We start from the raw sequence: 11,983 nt of genomic DNA on the forward strand, positions 1-11,983 counted from the left end.
ATTGCAAGCGATGCGCGAGGGATGAGGGAATAAATCGCATCGATGTTTACGAACCAGTCGCTGAGATTATGCAAAACTTGATGACCTAGCCATAATGTATGACCAGAAGCCATCGGACTGGCTGATCTACATTCAAAAATTGCGATTAAATTTTTTAGAAAAAAAATAATTTTGTTCTTTTCACTCTTTCGTACGTGTTTCAACCGGACCAGGTTAAGCCAGGCTAAGTAGAGGTGGAATGTGGGAAGAGAATAACGGGAACGATAGAAAGATAGATGCGCAAGACTTTCTATGTGTTTTATCTTTTTAACCGCCTCACTTAGTATTCGCTTTACTGTTTGCCGGTCCACCCACGCGGATTCTTCCGATGGTAATAGTAGCCTATGTTCGGAACGAACTCGAATAATCCTTAAAAGAATTTTTTTTTTTTCTTTCAGTTAAGATTTTTTCTTCTTGGCGGTAATCAATATTAAAAGTCAAAGTCGAAGTTATCTGGAGTTAGTCCAATTTTCTATCCCTTTTCACTTCTAACTTTAGAACAAGATAGATACAAAACTTATCTCTATTTTGTAATTATGCTCTGTATTTCAAATCTGAACTGCTCTTTCAAGGTCTAATGATTTTTCTTCTAACGCAGACAAGTGAAAACATGGTCCTTCTCGATGACAAATATAATAATCAGTCTTTACTCTTTTAACAGGAAAAGTCTGGATCATCTTCGTTCAAAGAAACACCCGCTGTTTGCACTATGCAAGCATAGAAAAAATCGGCTGGTAGCTGACAAAGAAGAAATACGAAGAAAAGCAAAAGCGCGTAGCTATAAAACTCTTTCGGTTCAAAGTGCAAGATTTGTCTGTAAAATCAAAATTAACTGCACGATGTAAAGAACATACATTTTCTAAGATAATTCTGCGCAAAACAAAATATAACACTGTCTTAAAATTTTATTGAATATACCGACACAAGAGAAACGATATATTCTCTCTAATAGAATTTCATTTTGTAATAACATCTCAAGAAAGATCTGAAGGTAATAGAAGCTAAGATAAGGCGGAAGGCACGCTCTCTCTCTCTCTCTCTCTCTCTCTCTCTCTCTCTTATTAATTATATCATTTTATCTCTGCGCTTTTGCATAAATAATTCACAATCGAAAATAAATCAAGTGATCTTCGCCCCTCCGGCGGAGAATCCGAAAGCGCCGCGTCGCGCGAGTTGCCTCCCTTCGCACGCCGCGCCGCGCCGCGCATCGTTCTACCGCTACACGCCCTTGAAGAAGAGAGATGAGCGAAGAAGAGGGAACGCTGGAGGTCTCATCGAGGCCGGTGATCGAGGTCGGGTTTTAGACATCGTGTGACGTCTAAATGGACGGTACCGTTGCTCAGGATCAGGAGGAAAGGGAAGGACAGGCGCGTTACCGTGGCGAACGGCAATCTCAAGTTTCCTCCTCGATCGCTCGTAGAGTCTGCATCGGTACCTGCTATCCATAGTCCGAACCAGACGCCTATACTGACCCACTCTCACTCTCACCTTTCTCTTTCCCTCTGTCTCCTTTTAGATTTTCTCCTCTCAAGATCGAGCGGCTCTGCCTTCTCTCGCGCGTTATCGAAATGATAAGGTGGATACACGCACTCCACTCCGCGAGATCACATTCGAAGGAAAAGATAAGGAAATAGAGTCCCGAAACGAGGTGAAGACGTTGCGAGACTAATCCCTAAACAGCACATGATATCGTATGAATATTCTAGAATATTCTAGATATCGTACGAACATTCGCACAATATCGCGATATCGTGCGTATATTTGTAAAATATCACAATATTCGTTCGATATCTTGTGCTGTTGGGGATGTTACCAGCAACGCCCAGCGCGACTGATAATTAAAATTTAGAGATAAAACGCGCATGTACCAACGTGCGAGCAGAGAAATGGCACGTGTCGGCAAATAAAGAACAAAAAAAGAATGCAGGTTGTCGGCACATCCCATTAGCAAGCTGGTGTTAAAAACGCTTCGGAATGATACACGACAAATATTTCTCGTGCGAATATCTTCGATGCAAATAGCTCATCTACGCAGAACAGTGAATCGTTACGCAATTTGCGACGGACAATTGCGACAAGCACAAAAGCGGATGACGATACCTGCAATTATAGATTAGATTGGTAAATGATTGACAATTGACTAATTGCCGCGGCGCTCCGGCCGCGGCAAGGGTTGCCCGAGAACGTCAGTCGGCCACGTCCGGTTAAGATGAGGCGCGCGCTTCCAGTAGTTTTGCTTCACTTATGGTGGAATTCTCTCCCGGAAGTATGTTCCTCGAGGTAAACAACTTCATGCTCCTTCAAAAGTCATTTTCGCCTCATTGCGCACAGCGCGACGAACCGGGCCGTTTCGTCGCGGCGTCTCTTTTATCGCTTTCGAATGTTATCGAAGAAAAATTGTGCGTATTGCAATTTTCCGTCTGAGACGCGAAAGGGAGTGGATCCAAGTTCGCGCGGATCAATTTCTTTTTTATTCGCATCATCGTTATTAGAAAGAGGCAAGCCACAACAGAATAAAGCAATCGAGCTGCCGTTTCCTAGAAACTGCAAAATGGGATAATTTGAAGCTAACATGTGGCAGGTCTATGAGAAATCGTTACGATGATTAATGTTGTTCAATGTACACGTTACTTAATGTTTAATTTGACAGTGTGCGCTCGTAACATCCAACTCTTTGCGATATCTTTCCTCGAAAAAAAAGCAACAATTTTTCCAACTCCGGTCTTTTACTCGCCCGCAGAAATGCGATATTAAGTCTCGCTCGTTAACACACACCTCTCTCTTTCTCGTGCGATCAAACAAGTTACCTAACCGAAAAGATAAACAGCAGTTCTATCTCCGATGGTACATACACGTAAAGTCTTATAGGATCAAAATATTCTCCCGCGTTTTAATATAACGAGACTTCCCGATGAGTCAGAAATGAAAGATGCGAGAAATACAAATGATTTAAAACGACGTTGACAATGTTGAATAAACAAATTGCGTTAACAATAATAGATAAAAGAATTTTAATGATGATGAGAGATGGGATTTCCCTCGCAGCTTGTTCAACGAAGATGTCAACAATTGCACTATGACGTCGAGGCTAATTCTACCAGAAGATTATGTCAAAGGTAAAACGTATCTCGCTAAAAAAATACTTGCACTTATATTTCTCACGTAAATAATAAGAAGCCATATGTAGATAATAAAAAGATAAAACTCTCTGCAGCAATTAGACCATTGGGAGCGCCTGTAATCGTCAACTTCAATATTTTAGTGGTCGACATTAACTCTATCAACGTTGAAGATATGGATTTTCGGTAAACTTAAATATTTATAAATATTTTTGTACAAATATTTAAATATTTGAGAATATTTATATGATATCTCAGGATTTTTTCTCTTCAGAAATAAATCAAATAATTTTACATACATAAAAAAAAATATGAAATTTAATTAAAACTGTAAAGATATTTAATTTTATTAATTAAAAGTATAAACTCTAGATGAGAAATACTATAAAGTTGTGTGTTTACATTTAGTGTGGACATGTTCGTTAGTCAAAGTTGGATAGAATCTCGACTGAATACGTCTCAAGATATTTTTGAAGAAGGCGACGATTATGCCATACTTCCCCCGGAATTTTTTGATAATCTTTGGCAACCGGATCCATATTTTTTAAATTCGAAAGTTTCCGGTAAGAATAAACAGTAAACTAAATATGTGCTGATGAATCGTTACGTGTTAATAATTTTTCAGAGATTGCGACTTTAAACCGTAAATTCTCATTAGTCACGTTATACCGAAATAAAACTATTAAATATTTTGCACGAATTAACGCTATTGTCGCCTGTCAAATGGAGTTTCAATTGTACCCGATGGATATTCAAATCTGCCCAATTTACATAGAAAGCTGTAAGTGGGCTTATATAATGCAAGTTCAAATATAAGAAGTAATCGATAATGTACAAACTTGACACTCTTTTATAAAATTTTTTAAACAAAGGATAGGCAAGAAGGAAGAGTCTTGGACAAAATTCGATAAACTTATCCACCTGTTACAATCCGAATTATTTGTTGCAGTTTCTTATGACAGAAAAAAATTGCGCTTAAAGTGGGACGCGGGCGGTGTTACGGTAAATCCCGAATTGAAGCTTCTACAATACGACATTGGGAAGCCAATGGTATTCGAAGAAACTATAGATTATATGCTCGAGAAAAATGGTATATTAAAATTTAATCTATTTTAACAGAATCTATTTTTTAAAACTATATCTAAAATTTAATCAACAGTTTAATCCTTTTGTCCAATGTCATTGTTTCAAACGTATTGTAAACTATACGTTGAGCTATACGTTGTTAAACTCTTGAAATTCAAGAAAATAATAATAATTTAAAAAAACATGTAAGTACATGCAAAATGACCAATTTTTATAGGAAATTTCTCACGACTTGTAGTCTTCTTTCGCTTCGAGAGGCAAATCGGTCACCACTTGATACAAACGTTCGCACCGTCGACTCTCGTTGTGATGCTCTCCTGGTTCAGCTTCTGGCTGGACCTGGACGCGATTCCTGGTCGAATAGCTCTTCTGGTGACGAGTATGCTTACATTGGTAACGATGTTCACCGGTCTTAAAAGTGATATTCCACCAGTGGCGTATATCAAAGTAAGTTTATGAATGTGCTTTAAACCTCGGATTTAAACCCAAATTACATGTAATGCAAAAGTCACGCGAATAGATTGAGAAATATCCGGGGACTTTTAAATACTATTTAACGTGCATTGCCGTTACTAAACTCTGAATTACAGACTGTTCTTGAAATATCGACTCGTAAAGGCACGCGATGCTTCTTTTCCACTTTGCGCAAAGCGATAATGTTAGGTGTAATTTTCCATTTAACTTAAATTTAATTACATTAATTAAACAACGTAATTGCTTTATAACACACTCGTTATATAACAGTTATATTGTTGAGTGGAAATTATAACTAACATTTGTATTCAATGTAAATTAGCGTTTGCTTGAAATCTTTTCTTTCTTGATATGAAAATTTCCACGCTTATTTGCGCAGGCATTGGACGTTTGGATGGCTGGCTGCATGATGTTCGTGTTCGCAGCTTTAAGTGAATTCGTCGTAGTGAAAGTGCTCGACTTCCGACGCATAAAAAATGATACGCAAAGTTTCATGGAATCTTGCTCGTTCTCGGTTCATATCTAAATATAATAATCTTATCGATTATCCTTATTAGGAACAACCTATTGTTATAATTGTATTTCATCTGTTGAATATGCTTGTTTATTTTTAGCGATTAATGATGAAAAGACAAAGCGTTTGGAATGGTGAGTTCTTACATGCGAGCAAATCGAGAAATAATCCTACCAATAAGCATCTACTGCCAACTCTCTGGCTAGATCCTGAATGCCAGATTAAACAAACGTGTAAAACACGCTCTCAACAAATAGATTGCTACAGCAGAGTTGTATTTCCTATACTCTTTTTGCTTTTTGTGGTTCTATATTGGCCGATAGTATTGTTTAAAAGCGCTATAATAAAATAAATTAAAAATGTTGAACTTTATTAGTATTCCATATATATATATATTCGGCACTTTTCATATTTAAAAATTAAACAAGTCATTGTTGATTAAAACTTAGAAATGTATCACGTGAATTTGCATGTGACTGAGAAGCGAAATATATTTTTTCTTTCGGCACGTATTTATTTTTTCTATACAATACTTTCATTCATTTTTTAATATTTTTAAATATGTACAAAAGTCTTCGTCCTACAAAGATAAAATTTAAAAAAAAAGAATTAATCTGAATCCGTATCTGTATCTATTTCTTGTACAGAAGAATCAGACTCATCATCTTTCATAATTGCAAGGTTTGATACTTTTTTCGGAGATTTTAAGTCTCCTATCCTCAATATGTAATTTATCGTATACTGATTAAAATCACATCTGTAAAAATAACTTTTCCAATTATTTCCACGTTTAAAGCAATGTGTATAATATACAGTTAAAAAAATGCAATAACACTTACATTTTACTGAGATCATCATATTTCTTTTGCATATTCTTATACAGCATTAACAACACTGGTATCTGAAGCGCAGTATTGATTCGTGATCCATATTTTGTCAAGATTGTTTCCACCCATAAAAGATAGAAATGTATATGCCTCGTTAATTCTAATTCGGATGCTATAAATTTTAGTAGTTTTTCAATATAAATGTCTGGCATATTCGTCATTGTTAGTTCAACTGCAATAACAAAAAATTAAACAAGTATTTATTATGTATCAAATAACTGTTATAATTATTAAAGTATTTAATTAAAGATATGTATGAGAACTCACTTTCTTTGTACGGAATGGTCTCTATAACTTGTTGTGTTAATAGCTTCTCATTTAATTTCAATGCCATCATTAATGCTAAAACAGTTATGTTTATATATCTGTTACATTATTACTAATTATTATTACTATTCTAGTATAAAGATATCTGTACCTTTTGCATAGTCATGTTTTTCAAGTGTTTCTCTCACGGTATCTGGAGTAATTCCAAGCTCTAATTGAAATGGATCAAACATCAATCCAACATCCAAAGAGTATATTAATAAACCTTCAGTTGTTGCTGCTGCCCACGCTTGCCCTATTTTATAATGCATTTAAATATATTTGTTTTAAATGAAATAAATAATTCATAAATCATTTGTTTTTACCTGTGGGAGAAAATTGTAAACAAACTACTCTCACTTCCGGTTTGACTTTTCTACTTGCCATATCTCCACTTTTAACACCTGGTAATCGTAGTGATATATTTCCGCCTTCGCGATGCTCAATTAAAGCTTTGTTTCCAAATTCACTCATGAATCTCCTGTTTATAACATCCTGCCATGAAATAAAAATTATTTTAAAAATAAAAACAGACTTAGATCATTTTGTAACTGATTTTGCATTTAAGCCTAATAAAGGATGCAAAACTTGAAATATCTTTTATAATGTACATTACTGTTACTTACATCCACACCATCCAACGATCTATTCTGAGTAATTTCATACTTTTTTAACAATATCGATTCTTGAACGTTATAGATGCACACATTCTTGGAACGACCACCAGCTAATATGCACGTGCCATCAGCCGAGTAACATAACGTAGTGAAAGCTCTGAAAAATAGGATTTAATAACGCATATCGTTAAAATACACATAGTTTATTGCATATTTCTTGCTAGGCTACTTACTTGGATTGCAAATTCTTTTTCGCCGTGACGAGATCTGTTTTGGATCTGCCAGCACCTAAATCGGTTCTGCCCTCAATAAAACCCGTCTGTCTTGCAGTTTTACACTCAAAAAATGTAATCTGTCCATCCAATGTAGCGACAGCGATTTCTTCTCCACTTGGTTTGTAAGTCACGCACAGCGCATCGGCGGATAATCGTATGGTCTCGTGCGCAGACCCGTTCTCAACAGCATTCCATATTTTCAATGTTTTATCCCAGGATACGGATACCATTTCTGTACTGGAAAGATTAGGATTAAATGCCAAACTTGCAACAGGACCCTCGTGACCACTCAGTATCTGAAATCGCATATTTTATTAAGCATATTATTTTGATTGTATAACTAAAGTATAACAAGTACAATTCAAACTGTATAAAAATTAAACTCATGCAAATCAAGATCAAAGACGAACAAAACAAGTATGACACACACCTCCAAAAGAGTTCCAAGTTTCATGCTCCACAGATATATATCAAAGAAATCTTGGCCACCTGCAGCGAGAAACTCGTCGCTCGCGTCGATCGCTAAGCAGGAAAATTGCACCGGACGTGGCGAAGTGAGAGTACGGAAATTTCTGTACCTCGCTAGATCGTACGCTCGCACCGTTCCATCCAACGAGGCAGACGCGACAAATTTACGATTGTGACTAAATAGAACACTAGATATCGATGAAGTATGCTCTTGAAACGTGACTATACAAAATCCTGATAATGTATTCCACAATTTAACTTTTCCGTCGTCGCCACCCGTTATGATGTATTGGCCGTCAGGGCTGTACGCCAGACAATTCATATCAGTTCTGTGCCCTTGCTGTTTCATGGCATACGTTTCACTTTGCCATTCCCAAACCAAGAGCTGACCAGCATGAGAGCATCCTATAGCTATCCAATCTCCATTAGGATTTAATGCAATCGATGAAATACGCTGTCGAGAAATGCTGTAAAGCCATAAGTAATTTAGTTAATCTCTAGTATCATATATGTAAAAATAATGTGATAAAAATATAAATATTAAATCATTTTTTGTAATTAAAATGCTAACGTACCTTAATGACTGGATCATATTAGCATGTGGCATTTCATACAAATAAAATGAACCATTGTTAAATCCTATAACTAATATATGTAAATCTTTATGATAAGCAGCTGCAGTGAGTTTCACATTTTTACTTTGCTTTTGAACTTCATCTGCCAAATAAAAGGTAGCTTGCTTTTTATATCCCAACATTTTGATTTTCTTATTTCCCTCTTTTGTAGAAACCTCTTCTGTATCATCTTGCGACAAATCGTCAGACTCTAATAATTTACGTTCAGCATGGGCCTTTTGCTTCTCTGTTCTCTCCACAACTTTTTCCAAATCAATATCATCCTCGCTATCACTGTCTTTAGGTTTTTCTTTCTTTGAAGGTGGTTCCCATTCAACCCACTCGTCTGGTTCAAGTGTGCATTCCCAGATACAAAGACGGCCATTTCTGTAAAAAAGATTATCAAAAATGTACAATAAGCAAATTCAAATGTTGTTCATATAGATTGCACAAGAAAAAATTTCTTGTATAATAGCAAAAGTACTTATAAAATAAATTTTAAATTAATAAAAATATTTTAAACTGCATTGCTTACTTGCTAATAGTGTACAAATCGTATTGTTTCGATTCAAAAAAACACTCCACAATTACGTCGGAATGACTACCCAACGTAATCCACCTGACATTCGCCCATTTTTGTAAACTATATATCTTTACAGTTGCATCCTTTGAACCGACCACTAACAACTTCGAATCGAAGGACCAACTAACGCACGTTGTCTCAGCGGTAGCTCCGTGAAACGCACGTTCCATAATAAAAGGATTATAGTTTCCCGTTTGTAAGCCAGGTGCATTGAAAACAAATACTGAAACAAAGCAATGCCACATTAAATAATTTGTGTTTTCATAAATATTCTCTTACAAGTTTATGACAGTAAACACATACAACCGCCTCCTTTACAAACTGCAAAATGTTTTCCATCTGGAGAAAACTTTACATGCTTGGGACGTCCTTTAAATCTATATTTATGTAAAATCACTTTACTTATTAAACTGATGATATGAGCTTCACCATCTATAAATAATATAGAATTTTCTTTTAAAAATGCATCATTATGAAAATTATTGAATAATTTTTGAAAATATATATGTAGAGAAAAAATATTACCTGTGTTAATCGCAACTAACATACTACCATTTGGTGATATATCAATAGTAGTATAATTAAATCTGCTTTCCACAGAAAGAGTCATAGATTTGTTGCTAAAAACAAGAATAACTTTTGTATATATCAAATATTGTTATAATTATTACCATATAACATTTATAAGTTTTATGAAACTTCTAGACATTTGAATCATATTATGATTAATACTTTTATGATTACCTACTTTTTTAAGTCAAAAATTGAAATTCTATTGCCCACAGGGCTAATAACCGATGATCCATCAGGAGAAAAGAGTAATTCTCCTTTACGATAAACTGTGCCAAGCAAATTGCTAAACTGTAATAGAAAAATAGAAAACATAACTGTAATTCATAAATATATATTTACTTTATACAAAAATAATATTAATTTAAACCATTTTTATACAATGTTTATAGTTATTTGTTTATGATTATTAACAAATATGGTAATAAATATTGTCACGTTAAATGTATTCATTAATCATATTTCATTTTTAAATCTTTTATAATCATAAATAAAAGAATATATAAACAGCATTATACGTTATAGGTTAGGTTAGAATCACTGTACACACGTAATAAATCAAATAATACAATTTACAGAAAAATAAAACACGCAAATTGTAACTTTTTTAAACAATAAATATTTTACCTTGTATGAGAATTTCATCTTTCCTTCATTAATATCAAACAAATACGTATCGAATCCACGTGCATACGCGCATGCTACAGTTTATGATACGAATGAATTGCGTATGAATGACGATTGATTAAGGTTGGCGGTTGGCGAAACTGAAACTTTCAACGAATGACAAGCGTTGTGTTCTTAACACCTATCTTATTCAAAAAGTTTTCTTACAATTTCAAGTTGAAATTGTCCTTTAGAGCTTCTTGCTTTTTAATCGAAATAAATATCTTTACTCAAAATTAATATTTCTTGTGAGGAAAAAATCCATAAAGCGATGTTGCAATTGCACTTTGCTTCCGTCTCGTTCAATCATTATAACAAAATAAATTTAAACTAATTTTTACAAAATCAATTATAATATATTAAGAGAATATAATTAAATATAGAAATTTATATTGATCAAGAATATATATCAAGATTATAACGGCAAAGATTGTAGGTATTTATACAATAATATTTATTTACCGACTATTACCGATCTTATTTATCGATCTAAAATTTATCAACCTCTGGTAATTTGCAAAAAAGAAAATTCATGTTCTTGAAAGTCGATAAAGTTCCATAAGAAAATTGTCAAATGATAGATGGCACTAATTGCAATTCTGAATACTGTGATTTCAAGGAAAATCATGAAAGCTCTCAAAAACTTAAAAAATATTAGAAAAATATAAACAAATAAAAAGTAATTATAAATTTTTGAGAATTGCGATTCTTTGAATTCTTCTTAAGTTTAAAGGTTAAAACATGATGATGACTCGAATTTTCAAAATTTGACAAAGTACGAAGCAGATAACATAAAGCTGAGGTTTTGAATTCATTGATTGATCAATCGATTTGAGCAGTTTGATTATTTCTCATCTCATTATACTACTTAAATCTACAAAAGTATTATTACGCAGATATCGCAATCTACTTTGACCAAAGTTGAAAGTTTCTACAGCAAAATGACGTAATTAGGTCAGGGCCGTGACGTACAATTTTTTGGTACGTGACATCCAAATAGTACAACAGTCGACGTACAATACATCAATGGAATTTGTTTATCATTTATTTATCATATTTGTTTATCAGTAATCAGTAATCTCCTTCCGGTTTATTATCTCTATGATTATATCGATATTTACGAGAATTCGTTGTTCACCCTACTCTTAGAAATTTCGCGATACGCAACGAAATGCTGTCAGGTGACAGTTTAAACACCCGGTCATGTGCTCGCTCGCGTAAACGCCAAACCCGTTGGGGAAGCTCACTCGTGAGCTCGCGACATCGCGTTGAACAAACATGGCGTGATCGGGAGAGACGTTCGCACTTGGTTCGATATTTCGCTGCAACAGGATCGTTCGAAAAAGTTCCGTAAAGAACTTTGAGGGACGAAAATCGAGCGGAAAACGCGTGTCACGCGGTCGCCGCAGCCGCCGCACAGCTGCGCCAGGGCCGATGCGCAGTCGCTCCTGGCCAATCACGCGACCCAACGTCACTCGGCTGGGGATGAGACGCGGCGCACGATTGGTCGGCGGCGCGGGCGCCCGGCCAATCACCGCGCGATTGACGCGACACGCCGCGACAGCGGCCACCTTCCACCGCGCGTTGAACGCTCGTCACTCATCACATGACCCGCGCCACTGTACTCTCCGGTAGGCCATATTTGACAGTGGGCCACTAGTTTAGCGACGTGAGTGACGTGAAGATCGCTCCACGTTCGACGATCCGGCGCGACCGACTCCCGTGCTACCTGTAAATACATCTCCCGCGATCGACCCGACCGCCA

General features: G+C 35.6%; 2 protein-coding genes across 5 annotated transcripts; one reads left to right on the plus strand and one right to left on the minus strand.

Moving 5' to 3' along the window:
* Positions 1-16: 16 nt before the first annotated feature.
* LOC105200859 (glycine receptor subunit alphaZ1) lies at positions 17-5,740 on the plus strand. 4 transcript variants are annotated; one of them, XM_011168634.3, is made up of 9 exons: positions 17-2,319; positions 3,085-3,155; positions 3,254-3,344; positions 3,567-3,721; positions 3,784-3,939; positions 4,108-4,248; positions 4,462-4,691; positions 5,098-5,232; positions 5,333-5,740. In XM_011168634.3, the coding sequence occupies exons 1-9, from the start codon at positions 2,249-2,251 to the stop codon at positions 5,582-5,584; spliced, it is 1,302 nt and encodes a 433-aa protein (XP_011166936.2). In that variant the 5' UTR covers positions 17-2,248; the 3' UTR covers positions 5,585-5,740. The 4 variants fall into 4 exon arrangements, with proteins under 4 accessions (XP_011166936.2, XP_025985943.1, XP_025985944.1 ...); XM_026130158.2 differs by having other exon boundaries at positions 4,483-4,691; XM_026130159.2 differs by having other exon boundaries at positions 17-3,155; positions 3,238-3,344.
* Positions 5,582-10,440, minus strand: LOC105200858 (periodic tryptophan protein 2 homolog). Its single transcript, XM_011168633.3, has 14 exons — positions 10,180-10,440; positions 9,731-9,843; positions 9,508-9,602; positions 9,286-9,414; positions 8,935-9,205; positions 8,361-8,786; positions 7,748-8,252; positions 7,276-7,613; positions 7,052-7,199; positions 6,752-6,920; positions 6,538-6,681; positions 6,387-6,461; positions 6,072-6,291; positions 5,582-5,989 (listed from the first exon to the last, which is right to left on the minus strand). The coding sequence occupies exons 1-14, from the start codon at positions 10,195-10,197 to the stop codon at positions 5,842-5,844; spliced, it is 2,799 nt and encodes a 932-aa protein (XP_011166935.1). The 5' UTR covers positions 10,198-10,440; the 3' UTR covers positions 5,582-5,841.
* Positions 10,441-11,983: the final 1,543 nt, after the last annotated feature.

This window comes from Solenopsis invicta, chromosome 2 (genome assembly GCF_016802725.1).
Source record: "Solenopsis invicta isolate M01_SB chromosome 2, UNIL_Sinv_3.0, whole genome shotgun sequence".
In the NCBI taxonomy this organism is placed as follows: domain Eukaryota; kingdom Metazoa; phylum Arthropoda; class Insecta; order Hymenoptera; family Formicidae; genus Solenopsis; species Solenopsis invicta.

Coding starts and splice junctions, on each gene's coding strand:
- LOC105200859 (XM_011168634.3), top strand. CDS start 2,249: ATGAGGCGCGCGCTTCCAGTAGTTTTGCTTCACTTATGGTGGAATTCT. Junction 3,345..3,566: donor GTTGAAGATATGGATTTTCG/GTAAACTTAAAT, acceptor GTTTACATTTAG/TGTGGACATGTTCGTTAGTC. Junction 4,249..4,461: donor TTATATGCTCGAGAAAAATG/GTATATTAAAAT, acceptor CAATTTTTATAG/GAAATTTCTCACGACTTGTA.
- LOC105200858 (XM_011168633.3), bottom strand. Junction 6,682..6,751: donor TTTACAATTTTCTCCCACAG/GTAAAAACAAAT, acceptor ATTATAAAATAG/GGCAAGCGTGGGCAGCAGCA. Junction 5,990..6,071: donor TATGATGATCTCAGTAAAAT/GTAAGTGTTATT, acceptor TTATTTTTACAG/ATGTGATTTTAATCAGTATA.